The sequence below is a fragment of the Peromyscus eremicus genome, chromosome 8a, assembly GCF_949786415.1.
Source record: "Peromyscus eremicus chromosome 8a, PerEre_H2_v1, whole genome shotgun sequence".
Classification (NCBI taxonomy): Eukaryota; Metazoa; Chordata; class Mammalia; order Rodentia; family Cricetidae; genus Peromyscus; species Peromyscus eremicus.
Window position 1 is genome coordinate 17,456,993 of NC_081423.1, and position 27,783 is coordinate 17,484,775.

General features: G+C 52.8%; 1 protein-coding gene across 4 annotated transcripts; it reads left to right on the forward strand.

Annotated features, from left to right (window-relative positions):
• Nucleotides 1-1,077: 1,077 nt before the first annotated feature.
• Nucleotides 1,078-26,683, forward strand: Capn15 (calpain 15). Of its 4 annotated transcripts, XM_059270267.1 has the most exons (13): nucleotides 1,078-1,304; nucleotides 11,673-11,961; nucleotides 19,553-21,029; nucleotides 21,567-21,775; nucleotides 21,877-22,060; nucleotides 22,128-22,351; nucleotides 22,932-23,057; nucleotides 23,139-23,291; nucleotides 24,220-24,381; nucleotides 24,468-24,694; nucleotides 24,800-24,966; nucleotides 25,046-25,224; nucleotides 25,298-26,683. In XM_059270267.1, the coding sequence occupies exons 2-13, from the start codon at nucleotides 11,786-11,788 to the stop codon at nucleotides 25,473-25,475; spliced, it is 3,462 nt and encodes a 1,153-aa protein (XP_059126250.1). In that variant the 5' UTR covers nucleotides 1,078-1,304; nucleotides 11,673-11,785; the 3' UTR covers nucleotides 25,476-26,683. The 4 variants fall into 4 exon arrangements, 3 of the variants coding, with proteins under 3 accessions (XP_059126250.1, XP_059126248.1, XP_059126251.1); XR_009380593.1 differs by lacking the exon at nucleotides 24,800-24,966 and having other exon boundaries at nucleotides 25,298-25,409; XM_059270265.1 differs by having other exon boundaries at nucleotides 24,468-24,966.
• The last annotated feature ends 1,100 nt before the right edge of the window (nucleotides 26,684-27,783 follow it).

The window sequence follows — 27,783 nt, forward strand, 5'->3', positions numbered from 1 at the left end:
TGCTGAGTTAGCAGTAACTTCAACCACCGTGTCAATGGGCTCAACCCCAGCTGCTTTTCTTGGAGTGCTCAGATGCCAGATTCTGCTCCAATGTTGCCAAAATGTGGTGTCTTCCACATTTGGACACAGGTGTCCCCACACAGCATCTTCAGTTCAATGGCCTGTCTTTGCCTTGCTGGCTTCTGGAGCATGAGTGATTTCCCAGAAACGTGACTAAGTACCTGTAGGCCCTACTGAGCCAGGCTGAGGTTTTCTGGGTCCTGGGGCAAATGTCACCGAATCTCGAATACAACATCTAGAGTGCAGGACATCCCAGGGGCTTCTTTTTAGTGTCCCTTTGCTATGTAGTGCCCTCTCTGCAGCCTGATTCTTAGTGCATCTTCCGGGTTGCAGAGGACAAGTGGCTAGGAGTAATTCCTTTACTTCTGGTAGCTTGGGGGCTCTTGTAAACATCACTCAGAGGACCTGGGAAGATGTCTCAATTAGATGCCAGAGTTTCTCTAGTAAAAGTGATGCGTCTATCTGGCACACTTGAGTAAGCACGGGCCTCACGATTGCTGCTTCAGACCACTGGGACAGAACAGAAGTCGGTGAAGGGATTGGGAGAGGTAGAGAGCAGTCTATGCAGCCAGGCTGACGCAGCGCCGCAGACAACCTCCTCAGACCTAGTACCATCGTGATACAGACTACCGACATCGCCCCGGCGCAGTGAGACTCAGGCGGTGAGGACGCCCACCGGAGCATTGCCCAGAAGTCCCTCGCAGAGCATCCTGGGAGCTGTAGTCCATTATCACCTCCAGGTCCAACGCACCTCATTACGCTGGCATGAGGGTAGCACCTGAATCGGTGGACTGAGCGGCTCCTTCCGCGTTGCGAGAGCGAGATACCAGGGGAAGAGGGCAGGAATAGGGCGGTCCGTGGACTACAACTCCCGGCGTGCCTTGAACGCCGTCGCTCTACCCTGTGGGAACCGTAGTCCCGGCGCGATTCCCAGTGCCGCGTGCGCCCCTGACGCGCCGTAGCCGCGGGCCCCGGCTGGGCGCCACGCTACGGAGGAGGCGTAAGGCGTACCGGGTGGGCCGGGCGGGACGGCGGGCTCTACGGAGGCGGCGTAAGGTTGCCGGGCCGAGACTGGAGCTGTGGGGCCGAAAACGCGCTAAGCCGGCGGAGTATCGCGGCTGGCGCGAAGGGGCCCTTACTGCCCTCAGGTAGAAGTTGTGGGTCAACCGACTGAGGGCCGGCACCGGGGCCGCGCCCGCCTAGCCCGACCGCGAGCGCTGAGGAGGCGCCGCTGGCTCGCTAAGGTGAGTTCCAGGGTAGGCGGCGGGCCAGCCGGCCTAGGGCTCTTAGAGCTCGGCCTCGGGGCATCAGCCCGGATGTTCCGTGTTTGCCTTGGGAGCAGCAGCCTGGCTTGTGGCAAGCTGGAGGGGGGGTATGGGGGGAGGCTGGTCGTGTGGGTCACTCCAGGCCAGCCCAGGAACCTCAGACGCAGGCGACCCTCAGTGCCTGCCTGCCTGTCCTTGAGTGCCCTCTTGTCCTGGACTAAGCGTTGGCCCACACTCCAAGAAGGTGTACGTAGTGGGGGCACCGTCTGCAGAAACCTGCAGCTACCTGGGGCGGCAGCGAGAGTAGCGCGTAGGGCGTCCTGTGTGCCCTCCCACCCCACACTTCCTTCTGCTTTTGCGGGCCTGTCAGTAGGCCGGGAAAGTTAGAGTGGCCCCCTGACAGCTGCGGGATTTTCTTTTTGTTGTCTGAAAAGGGGGTCCTTCTAGGTCTGATCTGAGAACCCTGTTGTGTGGCCAGAGGGCCCTTGCTGCGCTGGCTCTCAGGGTCCCTGGAGTGCCTGTAGTTTGTTACTGGACACTGGTAACAGAACCGTGAAACACCTAGACTCTATAACAGGATCCCTTCCTGAGCTTCAGGACTCTAAACACCCAGGCCCAGAACCTGAGAACCTTCGTGGTGTTTGGGGTTGGCCTTGCAGTTGAGCAATACATGCGTCAGGAAGGAACTGTGAGTTCTGCTCCTCCAGTGCCAGTTTCCCCTGTCCCAGGCTGGAGAACTGGAAGTCACAGATGTGGAGCTTGCCTCCGAGGTTCTCCAGAGTCTAGCTGTCAGGATGCCCTCAGGACCACAGTTCTGTAGTATAGGACCATTGTGTCTAGCTGAACAGCAACCTTGTTTCCATGAGGTAGCTGATCCTGCTTCCTTCGAGGTCCTTCTGCTCTAGAGAGATGTGATCATTTCTTTTCCAACATCTGAGAATCCCTGAAACTGTTTGAATGGCAGACAGGTCAGTGTCCTCGAGGAAGGCAGATTTAAACCTTGCTGGATCCAAGGCTCAGATACTGTACAACTTTATGGGGACTTAACCATCAAAACCTCTGCTGGCCATGTTGTCTTAGAGCAGGAGGAGTGGTTGTACATCTGTGTAGAGCCTCACCTTGTCCTCCAGGAGAAATGGGTTACTTTGCTCTCCATCCTTGGATCTAGGCTTTGCCCTAGTTCTGACTATCAGGCTTTGCCTACTCCCAAGCCTTCCTGGTCCTTCTTGTACATTATCCAGGCCTGGGGCAAAACAGGTAAGCCCCATTTTACAGATGAGGAAACTGAGGCTGTAGGACAGCAGTTGTCGGGGAGGGATAGGTAGAGTTCTAAATCTCCGAATCACAGTCTGCTTCCACATTCTCATTGGTGGCATTTGAGAGAAGAAGAGCCTTTCTGGTGGCCTAAAAACCTTCACTGTATATGCTGTTGATGAGCTGATCAGTTAAGAGCCCTAGGAAGGTAGAGTGGTCCTTTGTCCAGCCCTGTGGTCTTTAATGTCAGCTGCCCCTCACTTTACTAGACAATTGCTGGGGCTGAGAGGGAAAAAAAAAAGGACTAGAAAAAAAGTGATAAATGAAAAACCGTTGAGCTCTTTGGAAAACACATATACAGAAACCCAAGATCACTGGTGACTTGTCACATTATTTTGTCCTGGTTTGTACGCTGCCTGGCATGGGAGGCTGAATGAGAGAAACACAGCTATGGTCTTAAGGCTCTGTGCTGAAGCCTAGAAAAGGGACACTTCCTGTCCCTACCCCTCCCCCTCCCCAGAGGTGTGGATTGTTCTTTTTCCTGACTGTGCATCTCTTGACTACCCTGTCCTCTGGTCCCCACTTCATACTGGCTATGTCACCTGACAAGCAAAGAGCATCCTGAAATGCATGTGCTCCTGGTTCCAGAAGCTCTGACTAGTCTCCTGATTCCTCAGGCTGGATGCAGTCTCTGCCATTTGGCCTTTCCACATTCCCAGTATGTCTTGGCTGTCTGGAGCCATTTGACCCCTATACCTCTGATATCATTCTGGCTTATCCCTAGGGCTCTACTGGGGACAACCCAGCTTTTTGAGTCTCCCCTGCTCAAGTCATGTGTGTTATTTCTTGGCAGGTCCTGGTACCCAACTTAGTCCAGCCCTACACTGAGCAGGTAGCCAATGAGCATCCTCAGTTGGCTGCTGACCATTGGTAGCGTTGGGTCAATTGACTTCTAAAGTTGAAGAGATCTTCTGATCCCAAAGGGCAGCATGTGATCTCTATGGAAACAAGCCCCTGGCCTCATCTTGTTTCTCAGTCTTAGAAGTGAACTTACCAGCCTATGACCCTTGTATAAGTGTCACTGAAAGGAGGCAGAGGAAGCTGTGGGTGAGGCTGTGCTGGGAAACCAGCGTAGCCACACGGTTGTCACTTTGTGGATCATAGCATGGCTGTGTGGAAAACTTGTGACCAGTGGACCAAAGAGCATCTTAATGTGGGCAACATGTTGCCTCCCAGGCTCGTCCTAGTAGGCAAACAGTTTTCGGAGGTGGAGTTATAGGAGGACAGGAATATTCTACCACAGTGTGGAGATACAGGAATGATAGTGTGGGACCCTAAGGTAAGTCATCATAAGATGCTGGATAGCCTGACTATTCTTTTGTACTCTTCTACACAAGCTCCATGTGGGAAACCAGCTAGCCCTCTGTAAGAATTCACCAGGCACCAGGGCAGGCTTGCTCAAGTCTCCATGTTAAGAAACCAAGTGGAATACTTGTGTTGCCCTCAACTCTCTTGTACTGACAAATGCGTAGTCATGGCTCTCCTGCTGCATATTCCATGTCTCAGCTTCCCTGATACTGCCTTCCCCACTTCCTGGTGGCTAAGCTGGAGGATGGGCTCGGAGAGAGCTTTGGGATAGTTGCTGTTTGAAAATGTCAAGGTGCAGCCATGCCTGCTGCTAATAGTCAGGATGGGAAGGCAGCAGAGTACTCCTTGCTGTAGAGGGTGCTCCCATGCCCTCCTCCATGGTTCTTAAAAAGTTGCCCTTTGGATTTAAAGAACTAACTGGCTTTCTGTCCCTCTCTTGATCTTGCTGACCATACACCATTTGATGGAAAAATCAATGAGTTCTACAGCTTTCTGGAGCCCCTGTCTTCTGCAGATGTGAAAAGGCCAGAGCTTAGTGGGAAAGGAAATGCTGAGAGATGTATTGTGGCCTCCTTGCTCCTAATCCAGCAGTGAGCTTGAGTGCCCCATGATTCTTGTTTTGTCCATGGCTAGGACACCAGGCTACCTTCTATCTTTTCTCTTAAAATTGTATTCCACATTAAACAACACTGAACTTGTGAACTAAAACTGAAATCTTTTGTTTTCCTGGCAATACCATTTTGAAAAACATAATTTCACTTTTCATAATGTCTAATGAAGATGATGTGCAACTCCAGAGACACAGAAGGATGTTCAGTGACCATTTCCCTGTCCAGGAGGCATCAGGGCCAGCATGTAGATGCCTCAGACTATCCTTGCCTCAGAGGCCAGTTGCAGAATCCCAGCCTTAAGAACTGCTATAGTTCACCTCAGCAGGATTAGTGTGTCTCATTTGTTCTGAATAGGTCTACAGCAGGAGGCCCCACTGCTGTTGTGAGGCCCCACCTTGAATTGGTGTGAGCACTTGTGTGTATGTGTTTGCCAGGGCAGGATTTCTCTGTGTAGCCCTGGCTGTTCTGGACTCACTCTGTAGACCAGGCTGACCTTGAACTCAAAGATTCACCTGCCTCTGCCTCCTTCCCAAGTGCTGGGATAAAGGTGTGCACAACTACACCTCACTCCAGCCTCAGTTTTTTACTTCTGCATGTGAGCTGGAGAACAGGAAGTACTTGGCAAAAATGGAAAAAAAAAAATCTAGAACTCAAGGTTGAGAACTACCTTGTAACGTGTTCTGGCTTCATCTCCCATTTAGGAGTGAGGGTGTAGGACAGCACCCTTCTTCCTAAGGCTTTTATCCTACACTTGGCCCTTAGGTGGAGTTTTTCATTTTCAGTAGAAAAACTGGTTCACTTTATGAGTTCAGCTTGCACCCTTCCTGTTGTGTGCAGGTAGAGGGTGATGGCCACTGTCTCCAGTGTTGTTCATATGAGAAGGCAGTGGCTAAGAGAGTATAGGAGATTGCAGTGGCCCAGAAAGGAAGTGCAGGATGAGGACCCATGAGTATCCTGCCTGGCATGGCAGCATCTGCCATAGCAAGCAGGAGCTGAAAAAAAGCAGAGCTTTGCAGCTTGAACAGTGGTTACCCATTGGCAATTGGAATGACTGAGTAGTGCCAGGACCTGAGTCCAGGGAATCTTGGTGACACCCTGCTGTTCCCCTGAGCCCTGCCTCAACCTGGGCACAGTTCCCTGGCAGTACCTGGACAGCCTAGGCTTCCTTGCCAACTACTACTGATCTGTGGCCCTGGAGATGAACTCTGCCCAAGGGTTGAACTCAACCCCTTCTGTTGTCCTACAATGTAGAATTAGCCACAGCCTTGTTTGCCATGGAACAGGTCGGTTCCTGTGACAGTGGCAGTGAAGAGCCAGCAAACCATGTTGTCCCCTGTGGTCTCTGGCTGTCGAACAGACACAACTTTTTAAAGGGAAGGAGTCCCTGAGTAGCATATGCTTAGGTGGGGCAGTAATGAAGTTCTCCAAGAGGCTCTAGCTGTAGCACTGTAGAAGAGGGCAGAGCCTGAGCCATATGGCCAGTCAAGACTCAGTTGCAGGACTTTGGCCCATGCAGATAATCCCAAAGCCTGCATTTGGCATTCCTGGGCCAGAATCCAAACCCTGCTAGGAGGAGCATGCTGTCTTGGTGCAGTGGTAGCCTCTTCACAGGCCCTTTCCCAAGGCAGCGACCTCGGTGTGGGCGCATTGGCATCTTGTCATCTGTGGCCTCAGGTGAGCTAGTTATCAAGTGCTGTGGCTTGTTGGTTGGCTTGGTGGATGGAGCAGCAGAGTTGAAGTGCGTGGGTGGGAGGGAGGGACCCCTTTCTCTGGGCCAGTGCTCTCTGGTGACCAGCCCTCTGCCTTGCTGCCCTGCTCTGCCAGCTGGGTTCTCTGGCTTTGCAGAAACTGTTTTTGCAAAAAAAGCTGTGCTAGTGGGGTTTGGTCCTGTCACTTGGGCCTCATACTCTCCTGGATGTACCACCTGAGATGTCTCCACTATGGCCTGCCAATGACACCCACATGGGGTTATTGCTCTATAGGGTATCTTGGCCAAAAAGAGGCTCAAAGAGCTGAGGGTGGTCCATTTCTTTGGAGGCACTCCACCTATCTTCAGGGAATGCTGCTCAGCCAGTTCTCACAGGGTTGAGTCCTCCCCTGGGGTAGATCCTAGCCTAGTTTCTTGGAGGGAGGATTCACTTCCTGTCCCCAGGTCATTTCCTTAGGGCTGACCTTGATATCAGCTGTCTGTTGGACAGCGTTGCATCTCAACAGTGGCTTGTTCTTGGCTTCACATCTGGACTGGCTGCTTCCTGCCCTGGTGGGTACAGTGCTAAGGTATGGTGGGTAACTATTGCTCCCAGGTGGGGCTAGGACTGCTGCTTTCTCTTGCCATCCCCTGTCTCAAGAGAGGAGGAATATTGGGGTTACTGAAGTTACAATGGCAGAGGATGTCCCTTCGTAAACTTTTCAAGAGGAAGGGCTTGTGTAGTAGGTTCTCTATCAGTTGGTGTGGAAACCCCATTCTGCTCTTGTTCCCTGGGGTTGAGCACTGTGCTTAGGGTACTCCCAAATAGGGATACAGGGAGACATTGTACTTCCTATACCAAGAGCTCTAGAAACACAAGGTACAGTAGGTTTCCCTGGCCTTGACTTGGTTGATATCCCCAGATTGTCCTTCTGGGAATGAGACATCCCACAAGTCCTTGGAAGCTCTGGGCAGGAAGTACTGACTTGGCTGTGGTGTGTGGGGCAAAAAGACAGGCTATACCAGGGGACCCTCACATGGGTTTGCAGCCCTTAGGTTTCATGGCTTGTGAGAGCCATGATGGTCCCCACCCAGCCTCCAGCCCTGAGCACCCGTGAGGAAGAATGAGGGGCCTGTCCTACTTCCAGGTGGGCTGTCATGACCAACACCTTCTCTCAGAGGGCCCTTAGAGCTGAAGGTGAAGCTGGGGACAACAGAGAGGACTTGGCCTCCGGACTGAGAGTACTCCCTTGTGTGGCTCTCTGCAGAGTCCATGTCATCCTGTCTTCTCATGCTTGTCCTGGGGGGCTGTTCTCCAGCTGCCCTCGGCATATGCAGAGACCATCTTACACCAAGGCTGGGGACATGCTAATACATCCTGATAATTAATACTTTGTCCTTCAGAGCAGTGGCATCCCCACTGCCTTGCTTCCTTGAGGCCAGATCTAGGCCACTGTCCCATTTAAAAGTAGAACAATTCCCAAATGCAAATAAGGGAGGAACTGGCTGGTAGGTCTTGGAGTGGGAAAGGCATAAGTAAGCCCCAGGGCTAAGAGGATGGGCGAACCTATCTCTCAAGTCTTGTAGTCCTTAGTACCCCTGCCCCTTCTGCCTCTTGTTGGAGGCTGATGTGGTTACACTTAAGTCATGTAGCAGTGAGACAGTGTCAGTGGTAGGGATCTCTGAGAATCACTGTTAGCTGGGTCCAACCTCCTAAAAGCCTGACTTGCAGTGGAGGTCAAAGGGTGTTTGCTAAGCATACAAACTGGAGCCAAAGGAGGAGCAAGGAAATGCTTTCAGGAGTAGGGAGGGGGTTTTGTCCACCAACAAGCCCTGTATGAGAGGACAGCCCTTGGGGTGGTTCAGGTCTGCCACCCAGAGTGGGGGCTGTGCTATGTTCTTATGAAGCCCTCTCCTTTCTGTTCTTTGCAGTACAGCCTAGGCAACCAGAATGTGAACAAAGACTGGATCCACCTGTATTCTTCAGTGTCCCTGCCTATTACCACATGCTAATTATACAGGAGTGCTCTGGCCTAGATGGGGGAGACCTGGGAGGGGCCAGCCTCCTTCATTCAAAGAAGGTCCCAGTGTCCTTGGCAAAGTGGTGTGGGTGTGATAATTACTTCTATAGAGTGTTGGCCAAGCCAGAGAAACAGCCAGCCCTCTCTAGCTAGGGCTGCTGCTGGATTCCCTTTCTACCCTTCCAGTGGTCCCTGAGTGCAGTTGTCAGAACCCAGAAGGAAGGCCTGTAGAACCTTTTACACAGCTGCCTACCATACATGTAGAGTTACCAACCACCAAGGCTACAGAAGGTGCTGGGGCCTACAGTTGTGCCTGAAAGGCCAGCAGAAGGAAAGTGGGTTTCAGGAGACACACGTGTACAGTTGGGTGTGGTGATACATGTTTATAATCCTACACTTGGGAGACAGTGGCAGGAGGATCAGGGTAGAAGAACATCCTTGGCTACATAGTGGTTTAGGCTAGCCTGGGATACATGAGACCCTGTCTCAAAACAAGCAGAGACATACTAATATCAGCTTCTTGAGGTTAGAGGGCCACCTAGGCCAACAAAGAACTGGTAGCCAACTGCTCCCTGGTGTGCGTGTTGGGGGTTAGGGGAGTACTAAGACTGTGCCAGCATCTTTCAGTGGTCCTTAGTCAAGATAGGGGCTCCTCAGCACACCAAGAGACTCTCTTCCCTAACAGTAGCATGGAGAGCTCCTGAGAGCATTGCTCTTCTGCCTACCTTTCTTCTTTGTTCTGCACACTTAGCAAAAGAAGAATGTGCTGTCTCCACCCTCCCAAGAGATACTATGCTCAAGGAAGGCATCCCCAGTGAGCAAGCGCTGAGGCAGGAGGAGGATAGACTCTGGACAGGATGGCAGGAGGGGTAGGTAGGGATTATAGGAACCGTGAGGCAGACAGCACTCAAACCCATGCAGGACTCTAGTATTTTCTGGAGGAACAGGTCATCCTCCTGGAGGCAGCCCATGAATATAGTGCCTGCTTTCACAGTGAACGTGGCAAGGCCCAGTGTTGGCATTACATCACCTCAAGACCCTATTGTAAACAGTTTCTGCCCCATGGACATCTCTGCTGAGCTCAGCTTCCAGCACTCTTCCTTCCCTCCCTGCTCAAGGTTTGAATATGAGAGAGGAGCACCAGAAATGCTGGGGTACATTTCTCACAGGAGGCTCTCATGTTGCCAGGACTTGTAGATTTGGGGGTTGTTCTGGCACGGACACAAGCACAGGAGAGGCAGGTATACTCGGTGACCATTGTAATTTGGGACTAATGGATAGGAGCATGTGTTGCTGGGCCCCTGAACAGAATCCTGCCACCATCAGTTAACTGATGCCCCATACAAAGCCACCAGCACATGAGGCTACTGAGTCCCATGAAGTGGCATGTCTATATTGAGCTAGAAAACAGACTAAAGCTCTTGATTAGGGCCAAGTGCCATGGTCATGCCTGTAATTGTAGTACTCAGGAAGCTGAGGCAGGAGAATCGCTAAAGGAACAGGTGGGGAGCACTTGCGGCATCTCGTGCTTTATGAGCTCTGAGAGAAGCCACAGACAGCGTGTAAATAAATAAGCACAGCCTTGTTTAGCAAAACCATTTGTAGACACTGAAATGTGAATTTCAAGCCGACATTGTAGCTAACACTTATGATCACAGCACTTGGTAGGCAGAGGCAGGAGGAGCCTAAGTTTAAACCCAATCTGGCCTACATAGTGAGACCCTGCCTCCAGAAAAAGGAGTGTGTGTGTGTGTGTGTGTGTGTGTGTGTGTGTGTGTGTGTGTGTGAGAGAGAGAGAGAGAGAGAGAGAGAGAGATTTTAGTTTTAGTTCACCTAAGTTTTGTTTCTCCTACCCTTTTCCTTTTGTTTTCTTTCTTTCTTTTCTTTTTTGGTTTAAAACTAACTCTGTAGACCAGGCTGGCCTTAAACTCACAGAGATTCACCTGCCTGTGCCTCCCGAGTGCTGGGATTAAAGGTGTGCGCCACCACCGCCTAGCTTGTTTTGTTTTCTAGCCATTTCAAAGTATGAATTAAAAGCTTTCAAGTCTCACACAGTCACCAAGCCAGTAGGGCCAGTCCCTTGGCAAAAGCAGCCCCTCACATGCTAACTCAGAAGGTAGTTGGGAAGTGCTGCTTCGTGGGAGAATCAGCTAGTTCTGATTGAAATCTCTTGGTGAGAGGTTGCAGAACTACCTGGCCCCATGCCTGGGTGTGTTGGCGAGGGTTTGGGCTCAATTCTGGTGGTCCTCTCAGGTGTCAAATGCTGACTCTCAAAGGTACTACACAGGCTGTTACCTGTCATGTGGGGCTGTCCCTTGAACCTACAGTACTTTGTAGGTGTGTCTCTCAGCTCATTCTATCAGTCTCCCCTCATCTACACCCCAATACCAGAGTCAGTGTTATAGAGGCTTACTCAGAAGTCACAGAAAGTGCTGTCAGTGGGTGATAGGAAACCCAGGGGTAGGAACTGCCGAAACCCAGTCAGAGGGCAGCGTAGCTACACACCTTAACCTAGAGCCCAAAGAGAGGACCCACACACACATCCAGTTTCCCTATGTGTGTTATCTCCCCAACTGCCAAGTCCTCCCTGTCCCAAAGATGACACTCTCAGATTTGTTTGGTTTCGCTACGTACACACACACACACACACACACACACACACACACACGCACGCACGCACACACATGCACACACGTGCGCATACACATACACACACACACACACACACACACACACACACACACACACGCACACACACACACACCGCCCTTAGCCAGCAGCTGTAAAATGGCTTTCCCTGCAGCACAAGCGGTCTGCTCTCTTGCTCGGGCATGGACAGTTTTTTAGGTTCCCTGCTGGCATTTGCCTGGTAAGTGTGTGTTTACACAGTCAGCTGCTGCCCTTCTAAAGGCACAGTTTGGTCCTGACCTCTTAGATCTTCAAGTACCGTCCCGCTCTGCCCTCTGCTCCTTCACTTTTTCCTTCCCTGTGGGCTAAATGTCTCCTTGACAGTTTCTTCTGTAAGAAGGCAAGCCTGTCCTCCTAACTGGGAAATAAAGCCCCTCTGAGGACTAGAGACAAGTTTGAGGGGGACGATGGGTTTTTCAGATTAGGATGATAACATGAAACCCTAATATACCACAAGTCAGGAAGCTGCAGCTCCATTTGGTGCTGGCCTTTGGCTTCTGGCCTGTATTCTCTTGTGGGGCTTGTCTGTGGGATGTGCCCTACAGTGCTGAGTACTTTAAAGTCAATGCCTAAGTCCCTGAACCTCACTTTCACCTTGTATACCCCCGGCCACTTGGCATGCTGGGAAACTCACCCAGGGCCTCGAGTTTCATCTGTGTGAATCACACTGTTTCTTTTCTCTTTTTATTCTGTTCATTGTTGTTGTCTCACTGACCAGCCGGCTGCCCTTTCTCCGGTGTGGGCACTCTCCTCTCTCCATGCTTCCGTTCGCGTGCCACCGGCCAGAGGTGACCAGGCCCAGCTCTCTACGTGGCCACTGTCAGGGGGGCCATGGGGAGCTCTGCCTCCTCCCTGGCTGCCGAGACGGAGTCAGACCACGGCTTCCCTGGGGGGCCATCCTACCCAGGACCCCCAGCAGCAGCTGGCTGGTGTAGGAGCGGCCCTGGGGAGACTGTCTGGGGAAGTGCTCTGGTCACCAGACAGCACCCACGTCCCCGGGCCCGAAGGTAAGAAGGTGGGGAGGGGCAACCCTAAGGGGTCTTAAGCAGGAGACCACTTTTTCAATGTGTCCCTGCTTGGCACAGATGCTTACTCAGGACAGGGCTTTCTATTTATCAGTGTTCTCTGGCAGCTCATTTCCCCTAAAGGTGCAGGAGCTCATCTGATTTGGGGTTATTGCTGCTCCTGGCTGGCAGGTCTGGGACTTTCCTTTGCCTGAGGTTCTACTATGGCCCACTGTTGAACAGTGCTTGCCCAGGGCCTGCTGAATTCCTGTGAAGGCTGTCTGGATACCCCCTGCCTGGGAGGCTGATGACTTCAGCCCTTGTAGCTAGCTAGCATGCATTAAGAGTGCTGGCTTGCTTCACAGGGTTGTCAGAATTGAACACTGCTTCCCTTCCCAACCTATGGTACCTATGCTCCAATATGGCAGCCTCTAGGGATGCCATCTGGCTGTGAGGAACCACAGGGGCCTGCCTTTATCTGCAAGTCTTTTCTAAGGCATGCATGTCGTTAATTCCTTTTGGAAGGGTTTCTGGCACCTGGCGCCCCCTAAATATCCAGGACTCCACCTCAGAGAGGATGCAGACCTAGTAGATCTCTTCTAGAGAACCCAGGTAACACTGATCATTTCTTTACTCAGAGAAGTGCATGGCTGTGACTTCTACAAACCAGCTCACTTACCCATCTGCCAGGCATAGGAAGTTAGCTGGGCATAGAACGCAGACAAGAGACTGCCTTCTGAGGTGCCTTTAACACCAAGATCTGAGATAGCAGACAAGTGACCTTTTGGAGCTGCTGGAAGGTGGCACTGAGTCCAAATGTATCTATCTAGTAGTCACTCTAGTCACTGGGAGACTCAGGCACTGGGAACTCAAGGTCTAGAGAGACAGGACAAGTAGAACCATGGAGGGATCTTGAAGCAAGTGGGGGTACTGCACTGTTTCTCGTGTGCATGAAGGCATGACAGTGCCCCCTTCACCTTAGTATTGCAAGATGCTCCAGGCAATACCACCAGTGCAAGTTTTAACTCCTTTAAGCCATTTTATTGGAATGTGACTTACACGTTGTCTTAGTTTTTCTACTGCTGTGATAAAACATCATTGGCCAAAATCAACTGGGGAGAGAAGAGTTTATTTCAACTTACAGTTCACAGCACAGTCCATCACTGAAGGAACTCAGGGCAGAAACCTGGAGGCAGGAACTGATGCAGAAGCCATAGAGAAGAGCTGCTTGCTGAGTTGCTCCTCTTGGCTTGCTCAGCTTGCCTTATAGCATCCAGGACCACCAGGCCAAGGGTGGTACTGCCCACAGTAAGTTGGTCCCTCCTACACCTATCATCAATCATGAAAATGTAACACAGGCTTGCCCACAGGCCAAATAGTGGGGGTATTTTTCTCAATTGAGGATCCCTCTTCCAAAATGACTCCAGCTTGTATCAAGTTGACATAAAACTCCACACACCATCAAATTCACCTGTTATCAATGTATGTTCAGGTCATTTTCAACCAGTTCATAGCTTTGTCCCAACAGCCTTATGAGTTAGTTTGCACCTGAAAGAGATCCTGTTTGCAGTCACTCCATCCCTAGGTAGCCACTGACCTGCTTCCTGTTTGCAGGTTTACCTTTTCTAGAGATTTCACATGTGACTTGGGTGTCTGACTGGCTGCTTCTTTCACTCAGCATCCTGTCCTTAAGGTTCATCCACGTTGCAGCATGGACCTCCTTCCTTTACAGGCTTCAGTGGTATTCTGTTGTAAGAATAAGCTACCCTTGGCTTGTCTGCTCATGAATAGTATGTTATTTCCACTTAGCTTTTATGATGCTGCTTGTAAACATTCATGCTAAAGGTTTTTATGTGGGCATCTTTTTAATTGTTTTGGGTATATCCCTGATCTGGAGCTGCTGTGTTGGGGTAAGCTTATACAACATTCTGAGAAACACTGCTGTCTCGGGGGTTGGCCCTCTTACATTCCCACTAACAGTGTTGGCAGGGTTCTGGTGTCCCCTGACTTCGCTAATGCCTGCTATCATCTGTCTTTGAGTCTAACCATCCTGCAGGGTGTGCAGTGGAGCTTTACTTGATTTAATTTGCATTTTTCTGATGGCTGATGGTGTTGAACATCTCATGTTTTCATATATGTGTGTGTATATATATATGTATGTATCTCCTGAGGAAAAAATGTTAAGAGTAGAATTGCTAGGCCTGCATTGTGGCTTTGTGTGCTGAGGCTATATGTTGGACTTGTTTTCTCAGTCTCGTGTCAGTAAGCAGAGAATGTCACCATGTACATTTCACATGGGTGGATGGCTCTCCTACTTTTACATTTACACACTTTTACTAAGTTCGTATGTGTAAACGAAAGTTCAAGGTTCATTGTTGTTTAATTTTTAAGTGAGGTTTTTTAGGGGGGCAAGAGGGGTTACTCAGCATTGTGTCTCACACCTATAGCTGCAGAATTTGGCAAGCTGAGGCAAGAGGCAAAGTAAGGTTGCTGAGTGTTTAAGGCAGCCTGGGCCACATAGTGAGTTCCAGGCCAGCCAGGGCTACTGAGTGAGACCCTTTTTCAAAAAACAAAAGTAAAAGCACAAGATCTGGGAGGCTATAGAGTTGGCACAGGGGTTAATGCACTTACCACTCTTCCAGAGGACCTGGGTTCAGTTTACATTGTGGCTCATAGCCATCTGAACCTCTGTTCCTGGGGATCCAGTGCCTCTTCTAACCTTTAGGGGTTCCAGCATGTCCATGGTACATATACATACACTCAGGCACAAACACATATGCATGAAATTAAATATGTGTGTGTACATATATAAAGCACAAGATTTTTTGAGGCAGGTGGATCTCTGTAAGTTTGAAGCCAGCCTGGTCTACATAGTGAGTTCTAGGATAGCTAGGGCTACAAAGAGAGACCCTGGCTCAAATTAAATAAATAAATCACAAGATTTTTAAATCCAGAACTATGGCCAGGCATGATAGTGCATACCTGTAATTCCAGCGTTCTAGAGGTGGAAACAAGAGGATCGGGAGTTCAAGTACAGCTTGGGCTATGTGAGGGAAAAAAATTAAAGACATCTAGAACTGTTTGGCTGGACATCTGAGATAAAGCAAGGAGGTGGGATTAAGAGGAGAGTGGCCAGGAAGTGGTGGTGCACACCTTTAATCCCAGCACTCAGGAGGCAGAGGCAGGCAGATCTCTGTGAGTTCGAGACCAGCCTGGTCTACACAGTAAGTTCCAGGACAGGCTCCAAAGCTACACAGAGAAACCCTGTCTCGAAAAACCAAAAAGAGAGAGAGAGAGAGAGAGAGAGAGAGAGAGAGAGAGAGAGAGAGAGAGAGAGAGACCGACCCAAGACTTGAGGATGTGTCTTTACTTCATATTACTCCATCCTCCTGCCAGGCCCTTCCCCTAAATAGGTGTCCCCAATATGTACTAGCTCCCATGGGCATCCAGGTTGAATCAGAAATCAACAGTGTTAATGATCTGGAAGAAGCCATACATACCCAAACTAGAGAGAGGATGGACATCAGAGGGTTGCTGGGCTAGATGGATGGTAGGAAAGCAGGAGGTGACACTACTCTGTGGCCACCCTTTGGGACTCCTTCCCCACATGTGTGTGTATACTCACACAGAAGTAACACAGCACAAGCATGGGAAACAGCAGCCTTTTCCCCAGCTCTTACAGGGTGCTAGGTGGGCAGGGAAGCATGGGGCAGAAATTAGCAGCCATAGCAGCCCCTCACCTCTCAGGACTGGCACCCCAGCATAGCTACTACTCTCCTTTTGGGTAACACCCATTGTGTGGATAAAAAGGCAGCTCACACCAGCTGAGCCCAGGTCAAGGTGCACCTTCTCCCTCCTCCACCCACTCTAGATCCCAGTATAGGAACCCTGCTATATCCAGCCTCACCTGGCTGGTTAATCAGTAGACAGTTGATTCAGGCGTTGGCTGCCCAGGGACAGAGACAAGGAGGACACACCCATCCAGAAAAACTGAGCAGGCCAGACTGTGTCAGCCTAGGAGAATAGCCTAGGAAGGGAGACACTACCCTTACCCTTATACAGGCCCTCAGGACAGTCTACTCTGAGCACAAATTAGGGCTAAGAGCCTGGCAAGGGTAAGGCATGGATGGAGCTGCTCTGTTGGTCAGGGGCATCCATCTTTTAGTGGCTAATGAGTAGCTTCCCAGTGCTTCCTCAGGTTGGTAGTTTTATTGGTTCTTCCTAAGAGGGGAAAGACTCCTGCCATGACCACAGCAGGATGCAGCAACTTCTAAGTCCTCTGGGTGCTCACTCCCTGGTTACTCAGGTAAACTGTTGCAGCTTTGGAGCCTTTCACCTCCCTTTGCATGAGATCTGAGTGTTGAGATGCCCAGGAAGCTGAGAACAAAGCAAGTATTCTGAGTAGACTTCTGGCAGTTGACTCAGTTTGCTCTCTGTTGTGAGCCTGTCTTGAAGAGTTGGAATTACTTCCGTGAGCTCATGTGCCGTGATTTAGGAGTGTTTGTGTTGAGAATTCTAGAAAATAAAGTACAAAAACCCTTTTCAATTTCTTTTTACTTCTAGATCTAGGAGTCAAGCCCAATATCTCATACATGCTAGGCAAGCACTCCGCCACCTAGCAACACTCCAGCCCTTGTGTGGAGAGTTCCTCAGGGTTTGCCAAAGTCTGTATACAGATTTTATTGGGTCTTCAGCTCTACGCAGGCTTTTGCTGCAGACTCTGGCGTGGTTCGGCCTTGCCTATGGACTTCAGGTCTTTAGCCCTGGGTCCCAGGCCTTGCAGTATACGACTGGCCATGGACTATGGGCATTAACCAAGTGAACTAAGGATGCTGAAGGGTAGGGGTCCTGTGAGGTTCATAGCTCACAGCTGACCAGAGTTTCCCTAAGACTCCTTGGTCTTGACAGATTTTCTGGTTACAGAAGACCCACAGCTTGGCCTCTAGCCAATTTGTCCTATTTCCCAGGAACAAGTTTGATCTTTAGACTTTGTTTTCTTTGGAGCTATCCTATACTACAGATGGAGTCTTCTGGTTTGGCTAAGAGTTTCCCATGTGGTTCCCCTATCTACCTCTCATCCCAGTCAGTGGCCAGGCTCCAGGTTCAGCTGGGCCAAAGCCAGACCTCGGCCACCCCAGCTGTTCTCTGAGATGAATGAGCACCTGGACTTCTTCCCTAGTCATTTTTCTTCTTGCTAGGACAGACCTACCGTGAGGGAAGAAAGACTCTTTAGCTTACGTTTCTGTGGTCCATATTCCATTGTGAAGGGAGGAGGTTTGCCGGGGGAAGTCAGGGGCATCTCAGAGAGACCAGAGTGACCTGCCTGCCTCTGCCTTCTGAGTGCCTGGATTATAGGCATGAGCTACCACACCCGGCTCATGCCAACATTCAAGTCAGCCTCTTAACTATAAAGTTTATATAATTCTAACAGACAGTGGCATAGAGTAAGCATACCTCAATCCAAAAGAGAGGAAATGGGGCATAGCAGAGTAAAACAGGGCCAAGGAAGACCAAACCCCAAAGTCCGAACTCTGTCCTGCACCTGTAGCTTATTGTGACATTATCTAGACTCCACCAGCCTTGTGCCATCCACAGCACACACACAGCCTCTCTCTTAAGCCAGCTCCACTCTATTCGTGCAGCTCTCCTCTGCAGACATCCTGTGTCCTGGCATTCCCACTGTCGCGGGTGTTCATTGCATCTTGGAGTTCACCGTCACAGCACTGTGCCTTCTCAAGGCCTTGCAGAAAATGTGACTAGGTATTCAGATATGTAAGCCTATGGGGCCATTTTCATTCAAACCGTCATAGAAGGTATATAGTCGGTTATTCAAGGAAAGCATGGCCATGGGAGCATGAGGCAGCTGGTTGTGTTGTCTGCAGTAAAGAAGCTCATGCTTTCTCCTTTTTTTCTTTTTTAAATACTAATTTATGTTGTGTGTGTGTGCATGCATGCATGCCATGGCTCACCTGTGGAGGCCAGAGGACACTTTATGAGAGTTGGTTCTTTCCTTCCACCATGTGGGTCTCCAGATGTCAAACTCAGGCCCTCCTTCTCCCCATCTTATTTAATCTGAGATCCCAGTCTATGGGATGGTGGTGCTCACATTCAGAGTGAGTCTTCTGGGCTAGGCATGGTGGGACATGCTGTTAATCCCAGCACTCGGAAGAGGTAGGGGAGTCTCTGTAAGTTTGAGGACTGCCTGGACTACAGAGTGGGTCTTCCGTCTTCGGTTAAACCCCTCTAGAAACACCCTCAAAGATACTGCCAAATGTGTCTTCTGTGTGATTCCAAATCCAGTCGAGTTGACAGTAAACATTAATTAACCATCACAACCTTCCTCAGCCTGTACGGTCAGTGGCCTAGGGCTGAATCAGAGAATGCCCCGAGAGTCCCCTAGGACATTTCATGAGGATTGACTTCCCTCAGGAGATTCCTGGGAAGGGACCTGTCAAACTCACTGTGGCCCCCCAGGACCCTCTGGGATACCCATCCTGCTCGTGCTGTGAAGTAGATGTGCAGGTGGAGACAGTGGTGCTCTCTCATGAGAGGGGTGTCAAGGGGCATCCTCTCTGCTGCCACACACTGTGTTCCGTCCTTAACCATGAGCCCTCACCAGGTAAGGGAGTTCAGGAGAGGGGTCTGGTGATCTCCAGGCTCTGAGCTGAGCCTAAGCACCTCTCTACCTGTCCCTCCTAGGGCTACCCAACCTACACAGGAAGGTGGAATCAGAACCAACTCTGGGCCCCTAGGCAAGTTGTATTTTGGAGGGAAGAATTTTTTTTTTTTTCTGAAGAAGAATGTTTTCCTTCTTCTTGAACCAAAGGTTCAAGAAGCTTCATTGTAAAAAGCAATTGATTTTCCTAGAGGCAGAGCAGCTATGGTCAGTTCAAACAATGGGTATTGTGAAGGTTATTTGCAGCTCGGCCCCATCATGGAGCCTAGCACCCTTTCCAGCCACCTGAGGGAACCGTCCTGGGAGCAGGCAGTCAGGCCAGGAGCACAGGAAACCTGCCTCCACCCAAGCACAGAGACCGCACTCCATGTACTCTGTGCATTTGTCCCAAAGCCCAGAAGAATGTCAAGTTTTGGGGATAATGCAAGGTGCAAGCCTCATAACCTCAACCTCGGTCCAGGCTCACCCTGTTTGCTTTATATCCTCACTGTGCTCAGGTAGCCTTTCCAAGAAGGATCCATACAGCCTTCCAGTACTCACTGCCACCCTTCTACAAGCCTAGTGTTGTGGAGTGTGCCAAGCCCTTCGGGAACAGGCTTGAATGCCCAGGTTCAGGCTCTGATTCTGCCCTGAACTGGGACTGGATGGGCGGAGCTACAAAGCTGAGGATGCACACTGGGCAAAGGCTTAAATTGTTCTTGACTGATGACCACTACCCCCCCATCCCTCCTGAACATGTTCTAGAACAGAACATTACTGACCCCAAGTTGGCCACACTTTCCACATTGCTGGCTCTGCAGCCAAGCAGGCATCTCCCAGTCCCGGTCACCCTCCATGGAAAAGTGGTATCCTGTTGCCCATGGAACACGTGACTTTAGGCCTCAAAGGAGCCACACTAATCAGGTTCTTCCCTTGCAGCCACACACATTCTCCTGGGTCTATGGCCACAGTTGGGGAGTGGTCCTGTGCGCGCTGCACCTTCCTGAACCCTGCCGGCCAACGCCAGTGCTCCATCTGTGAGGCCCCCAGGCACAAGCCAGATCTTGACCAGATCCTGCGGCTCAGCGTAGAGGAGCAGAAATGGCCCTGTGCACGTTGTACATTCCGGAACTTTTTAGGCAAAGAGGCTTGTGAAGTATGTGGCTTTACCCCAGAGCCTGTTCCTGGAGCCCCTCTGCTGCCCATTATCAATGGGGTCCTGCCCAAGCCACCCACCGTACTGGTGGAACCAAAGGGCAACTGCAAGGAGGAAGCAGGCCCCGTGCGGACAGCAGGGCTAGTGGCCATGGAGCCAGCCAGAGGGCACTCTGAGGAAGAAGAAGAAAAGGAGCAGGAGGACGAAGGGAAAGGGGCAGAGCCTGGCAGTGGCTGGGCATGCCAGCGCTGTACACTGCATAACACACCAGTGGCCAGCTCTTGTTCTGCCTGTGGGGGACCCCGGAAACTGTCATTGCCTCGCATCCCCCCAGAGGCCCTGGTGGTTCCCGAGGTTGTGGCCCCTACTGGCTTCCATGTTGTTCCTGCTCCACCCCAGCCTCTCCTCCCTGGGGAAGGTGCTGAGGCTGATTCTCCTTCTACCAGCCAGGGTCCCACCTCCACTGACCAGGAGCCCCCCAGGGTACCACCCTTCAGCCCCTTCTCACCCACCCTACAGAACAACCCTGTGCCCAGAAGCCGCCGGGAGGTCCCCCCTCAGCTTCAGCCACCTGTGCCTGAGGCTGCTCAGTCCTCGACCTCCACAAGCTCCAAAGGGCCCTCCCAGGGCCCTGGAAGAGCTGCAGCTGGGGCCTCCCGCCTCGCTGAGCTGCTCTCAGGCAAGGAGTTGCTGTCAGGCAAGCGACTGAGTGTATTGGAAGAGGAGGAGGCCCCAGAGAGCAGCCCTGCCCGCTGTGAGTCGTGCAGTGATGTCATTGACCTGGCTGGAGACACTGTCCGCTACACACCTGCCAGCCCCTCCAGCCCTGACTTCACCACCTGGTCGTGTGCCCGGTGCACACTTAGGAACCCCACAACAGCCTCCAGGTGTTCAGTGTGTGGTGGCTCCAAGCTGCATGGTTTCCAGGAGCACAGTGAACCCCCTTCCCACTGCCCCGACTGTGGTGCCGACAAGCCTGGCCCCTGTGTTGGCTGCTGTGGACGAGCTCCCTCAGCACATAAGGCTGCCCGTCTCTTGCCTGATGGCCTGGGCCAGTGGGCCTGCCCTGCCTGCACCCTGATCAACACACCTCGGGCCAAGCACTGTGCAGCCTGCCACACACCACAGCTTCTAGTGACCCAGTGCCGGGGGGCTACACCCCTGAGGCGCAGGGAGAGCATGCATGTGGAGAAGCGGAGGCAGACAGACGAGGGCGAGGCCAAGGCACTCTGGGAGAACATAGTGGCTTTCTGCAGAGAGGTAAGTAGCCTCTTTTCTGAGGCTGAGAGCTAGCTTGGCCCAAGGTAACTAACATTTACCTCCACTATTCATGTCACACTCCCTCAGCTCACATGCCCAGGGGGATCCCAAACCTCCCTTGTGTAACCCACAGAGAGATGAGGATACAGTGAGACTGTCCTACACGGGGCAGCATGCCCTGAGACAGCTCAAGGCTGAGATACCTGGTGTTCCATATGAGCTGCAGAGCCTGAACCCTTGGGTCAGCTGAAAGAGCAGCTGGAGCTGTACCATCTCCCCGGCTAACAGGCTCACTGTGGCCTGCTTGCCACTGGCCTGCAGTGTCATGGGCAGGGAGGCCATGTGTCCCCATGACCACTCAGGATCATCCATTCAGAGTTGCCTAGCACCAAGTTTGGTATAATGTGCAAGAGCCCCACCCCAACCTTCTAAAGCTCTCTTGGGAGGGTGGGGTCTTTCCCCCAAAAGGTAGAGTGAAATCATTCTGGGCCTGCGGCTGCCCTGCCCAGCCTGAGTGTCCGGCCATGGTCCCTGCAGAATAGTGTGAACTTTGTGGATGACAGCTTCCCCCCCGGGCCTGCATCTGTCGGCTTCCCAGTGGGCGACAGCGTCCAGCAGCGAGTGAAACAGTGGCTGCGGCCCCACGAAATCAACTGCTCTGTCTTCAGGGACCACGGCACTCCGTGGTCAGTCTTCCACACCCTGAGGCCCTCTGACATCCTTCAGGGGCTGCTGGGGAACTGCTGGTGAGGCTCCAGGTTCCTGCCAGGGACAGACAGGCTCAGGGGAGGATGGCGGCTACTGGTCCAGTTCTGGGCATGTTGTGAAGTTGTCTGGCTCCGTCCAGGTTCCTGAGTGCGCTGGCAGTACTGGCCGAACGTCCCGACCTCGTGGAAAGGGTGATGGTCACACGTAGCCTATGCGCAGAGGGTGCCTACCAGGTGCGGCTGTGCAAGGACGGTACGTGGACGACAGTGCTGGTGGACGACATGCTGCCCTGCGATGAGGCTGGCTTTCTGCTCTTCTCACAGGTGGGACAGCAAGGTGGGAGGCAGGGTCGGGAGACCAGGCAGCCTGTGACTCTGATCCCTCCCCCAGGCACAGCGGAAGCAGCTGTGGGTGGCCCTCATTGAGAAAGCGCTGGCCAAGCTGCACGGCTCCTACTTCGCCCTCCAAGCAGGGCGTGCCATTGAAGGCCTGGCCACACTCACCGGTGCGCCCTGTGAGAGCCTGGCGCTGCAGGTCAGCTCCACTAACCCCCGAGAGGAACCTGTTGACACTGACCTCATCTGGGCCAAAATGCTGAGTTCTAAGGAGGCTGGGTAAGAGACAGTCACTGCCGTGGTCGGTGGCATTGTGAGGAGAAAAGAGGTGGCGTGGTGGGAGAGGTGGGGAGCAGTACCCTCTGACTGCCTGCAGCTAACACGGTGCTCTAGTGCAGCTAGCCATCGCCAAGAAGTCTAACTGGTACTCCATTCTAGGCAGCCACCCTGGGAAGAGAGAGCCCAGATCTCATTCCTTCCCACCTAGGAAAAGGCAAGAGTCCACAGAGGGACCCTGAGGAGGGGGAGGAGGTGTTCTGAGACATGCCACACCACGGTCAGCGCTGTGAATCTTGACATCCCTTTCCCAAGGCCTAGAAGAGTCTAGACCCAGAGACCTACAGAAGCCCTAGACCTGGTAGTGGATGTCAAAATCCCTGCCTCCAGCTGAACCATTTCAGGCCTAAGCCTTCAGAAACCAGCTTGTTCTAGCCCAGGCATTCTGAGCTCATCCATAGTGGGCCAGTACTTCATGAAAGCATATGTCATGTGGGTCCCAGACTGTACCCCCACATTCAAGAAAGTCCATCTCCCCTGTTACCTATCCATTCCATCAGCCAAGGTCACTCTGCCCATACAGGTTCCTCATGGGTGCCTCCTGCGGAGGAGGTAACATGAAAGTGGATGATGCTGCTTATGAGAGCCTGGGTCTGCGCCCCCGCCATGCCTACTCCATCTTGGATGTTCGTGATGTTCAGGGCTCCAGGTAAGGGTCCAGCTGGCTGAGGGTGGACAAGTGCGTGAACACAAGGCACATAGTCTTGGTTCTCAGTCCTGTTATCTACAGGCTCCTTCGACTCCGGAACCCATGGGGCCGTTTCTCCTGGAATGGCAGCTGGTCGGATGAGTGGCCACACTGGCCAGGGCACCTGCGAGCTGAACTCATGCCACATGGCAGCAGCGAGGGTGTTTTCTGGATGGAGTATAGTGACTTTATCAGGTACCTAGATGCCCTCACCTGTCCCATGGCCAGATCCTCAGGGAGCTGGTCTAGATAAGCAACTTGTCCATGTCCCAGCTCCTGCAGGCCTCTTAAAGGTAGCTCTCTTGGTCTGGCCATGGAATTTAGGTCTATATGAAGCAGGGCTTGTGTGTGTGTGTGATTCTGCACCCCCATGGTGTTCAGGAAACAGTCAGTTTACTATCGCTGTGACAGTTACTGGAGAGGAACAGTTTAAAAGCAGGAGTGAATAGGTATGATAGCATGCATATCTGTAATCCCAATGCTCCAGCAACTGAGGCAGGAGGATCCCAAATTCCTGAAGTACATAATGAGTTCCAGGCCAGCCCAGGCTATATGAGACCTCATCTCAAAAACAAAAGCAAAACTTAATTTGATCATGGCTTCAAAGATTTCAGCACATGATCAGCTGACTCCATTGCAATCGATCTGGTAAGGCAGAAGGGTATGGCAGAGCAAAGGTGCTTACCTCATTGCCTCCAAGAAGCCGAGACAGACAGGAAGAGGCCAAATATGTCCTTCAAAGACCAGGCCTCCAGTGTCCTACTTCCTCCAACCAGGTACCACCTCTCGATAGCCTGTTCATTCAGCTTTGAACTCATCCATGGCTTCACCCGCTGATGAGGTCAATTCCTCCTGATTGCAGTAGCATCACCAGCTGGGGACCATAGCAGGGTTCCCTCCTAGAGAAGGGCTTCCTGCTTATCAGTCCTTTCCTGGAGAGATACCAGGGGCTCCCAGGGCAGGGAGGGAGTGCTAGGAGACAACCAAAAGAGAGCAGTGAAGCAGGGAGACTGGCATGCATGCTGAAAGCTGAGCAACAAAGGCCCATAGTGTGAGCACTGCATCCCAGAGCTGGAGCATTGAGCTGCACTCTGCTCAGTCCCCCTTTTTCCTCACTGTCTAGGTACTTTGACTCTGTGGACATCTGCAAGGTACACTCAGATTGGCAGGAGGCACGGGTTCAGGGAAGTTTCCCAAGCACTGCCAGTGGACCAGTGGGTGTGACGGCACTCACAGTGCTGGAGCGTGCCTCACTGGAGTTTGCCCTGTTCCAGGAGGGCAGCAGGTAGGCAACAGGTTGAGCACTATACCAAGCTAGAAGCTCATGGCTATGGCCACATGAGCACCCAGCCTATTATCTCTGGCCCTCAGGCGCTCGGATTCAGTAGACAGCCACCTCCTGGATCTGTGCATCCTGGTGTTCCGGGCCACTTTTGGCACTGGTGGCCGCCTGAGCCTGGGCCGCCTCTTGGCCCACAGCAAACGTGCTGTTAAGAAGTTTGTGAACTGTGATGTCATGCTGGAGCCTGGCGAGTATGCTGTGGTGTGCTGTGCCTTCAACCACTGGAACCCTGCTCCACCAGGGCCCCCTGCCCAGGGTAAGGGCCCCAGCCAGATGAGGCCCACACCCACCTTCTCACCCTCCGAGCCCCAAAGCCCACCCACGGGAAAGCTGCTGGCTCCCTTATCCACACCCCCCACAGCCTCCAGCCCCTCAGCAGGGGTCCCCCGAGGTGCCCCCGAGCCACCCGGCCACGTACTCGCAGTGTACAGCTCCAGGCTGGTCATGGTGGAGCCGGTGGAGGCGCAGCCAACCACACTGGCCGATGCCATCATCCTGCTCACTGAGAGCCGGGGCGAGCGGCATGAGGTGGGTGGGGTCCTGATGGGGGAGGGCAGCGGGTGGGCAACCACCAGCCCTGGCCCACCCACCCTGTGCCTGTGCCCAGGGCCGAGAGGGCATGACCTGCTACTACCTGACTCATGGCTGGGCGGGGCTCATCGTGGTGGTGGAGAACCGGCACCCCAAGTCCTACCTGCACGTGCAATGTGATTGCACCGACAGCTTCAACGTGGTGTCCACACGTGGCAGCCTGCGTACCCAGGACAGTGTCCCACCCCTGCACAGGTGGGTACCTGCTATTTTTTCCCCTACCCTAGGCCCTGGTCTCCCACTGGTCCTCATCAGCCTTGTCCTGCAGGCAGGTCCTGGTGATCTTGTCCCAGCTGGAAGGCAATGCTGGATTCTCCATCACCCACCGCCTGGCACATCGCAAGGCAGCCCAGGCCTTCCTCAGCGACTGGACAGCCTCTAGGGGTACCCACAGCCCCCCACTCACACCTGATGTGGCTGGTCTACATGGACCCCGGCCACTATGACTACAGTTCCCTAGGGCAGGGGCTATGTGCAGATCCACCCACCTGCCCTCCCCTACATGCACTTTATGAGGGAGACCCCCAATGGAGGATGCTTGAACCAGAATCTCAGGACCCTGCCCAGGGAGCCACCGGCTACAGGGTGCAGCCTCCCCTGGGCCTCCCTCCCCTCCTCCTGCACCCCAAGTACCCTCAGTCCCCACCAGGCCTCCCAGCTGCCATGCAGAATACCTCGAGCCGGGTGGGTTTCATTCCAGTACTTCTGTCCTGAGCCCTGGGGACAGCTTCAGGTGGTCAAGGCCCAAATGGGGCTGCCCTTCCCTGTGAATATGGGGTCACTTGCTATAGAGAGGCATCCCAGATATGTGTTCACAGAACCAAATCTGGGGGTTCAGAGGCCATGATCCTGCCTTGAGAACCTGGGTAACCCTTTGTGGGGGCTCCGATCTGCCGCTTCCCCCCTTGGTTTGTTCCCAAGCCCAGCTCCTTGCCTAATGAGCAGGGTCCTGATAGCCCTGGCACATGAGCAGCGCATTGCAGGAAGCAGATGCCTGATGGCCATCAGCCAGGGCTTGGGGACAGCTGCCCCTCCTGCAACACTATGCAATTCCTGGAGCACCTGCCAGGATCGAAGCCATGATGGGGTGGCAGGTCGGAAGCCAGACCCAGCCCGGCTGTCTGGAGAAGCGCTTTGTCCTTAGCTTCCCTAGCCACAATCGGCCCTGTCCCATGGCCTCAGTCTGTCCACAAAGAAGGACACCCCCACCCCAGTCCCATTACAGGCACATGTAAGGTGTGACTGATTACTCCCTTCCCTAGATGAGGGAGCCAAGCTGCCCACCTGCCCAGCATTCCCCTAGCTGCTTGTCAAGATCAGAGCCCTTATCTGCCACATGGACGCCTGAGTCATTTCCTGCCCCCCCCCACCTGGCTGCCACTGTCCTGCAGCCCCCTAGGTAGTGGGCAGCTCACACACCCACTATCCTTGCCTCCGTGGGGCTTGCGAGGGTTTTTATACCTAAAGAAACACTCCCCTCCCCTCTGGGCCTCCTTTTACTCTGAGCTGTGAATATTTTTAACCCTGTAAATAGGACCAGCTCTTCGAACACAGAGACTATTTTATCAGCTATCAGTCCCTTCCTTGTTCGATGACTCCATAGGCCGTTTCCACTCAGGCTCCAAGGACCAAATAAAAGCGTTTTGTTTTGTAAGGGAGCTTTCAGTCTTTTGTCACCCTCCCTGTCCCTACACACACAGAAACAAGCTATTCCAAAGGCCAGTGTGGGGGTCTCCTGGATAGAACGGTACAGAAGAGTACCGGGGACTGTGGGGTGACGGTTCGTGCTTCTGCCTGAGGTCAAATGAGCTGTGAGCCAGCCAGATCCTCAAGAAGTAGTGAGTGTCCAGGTGAAGCAGGCTGGAGACAGACCCTAGGGTCTTAGCCCCACAACCAGGTAGGACCAACATGGTGGGCAGGACAACATGTGTGCAAGTGTTTTTTCTCTTCCTGCACTGGGGGGATGAAGGCTGTCTGAATCCATCAGTCACCAAGAAGGAGCAGATGGAGCCAGAGGGTGAGTGGGACTGTAGCTGCTGCTCTCTTCTTGGCTGCTGTGCTGTGGCCCCTCCCAGCTCGGTGCAGACTGGGCCCATCTCCTATCACAGGTGACGCTAAGCCGCTCAGCCCATCTCTGGCCAGCAGCCCAGGCCCCTTCAGGAGCTAGAGGATGCCCCTGGGCAAGCGGGGGCTGGGGGTTCACGGCCGGAGAGCACCGCGTAAGAGGCCTGTCACAGGCCAGCCCATCGAATGTGAAAGCAATTAAAGCCACCAGCAGTGTTCGCTCCAGGCGGGCCTCGGGCAGCGGGGCAGCTGCCACAACACATCTCACCTCGCCGCCCACAGCGCCTTCCCTGCCCCGATGCGGCTGCGCACCAGGCCGGACCTTCTCCTCCAGTGGAGGGGCAAGACTTGCACCGATGCATACTTGTGGCAGGAGCCAGCTCTGGGCACCTTTGCCAACTAAAGATCAGTTCCTCTTCCTTCTTCCCTACTCTACCTGGCACCCACCACACTGGCCTCTGCAGCTCCAGCCCCAGAAAGACTCAAGACAGGACTCTGGTGTCAGGGCAAGATGGAGGTCCAGTGGCTGCATGCTCACCGACTCTGGTTGGTCCCAGCAAACACCTTCTCCGTGGACTCCAGCATATGGGGGAGGGGAACAAAGGGGCATTCAGAGGGGAGTTGTATATATAAGCAAAACTCTTTGGTTAGTATTGGGAGGGGGCTAGAGCTCCTCAGAAGGCTGCTGAA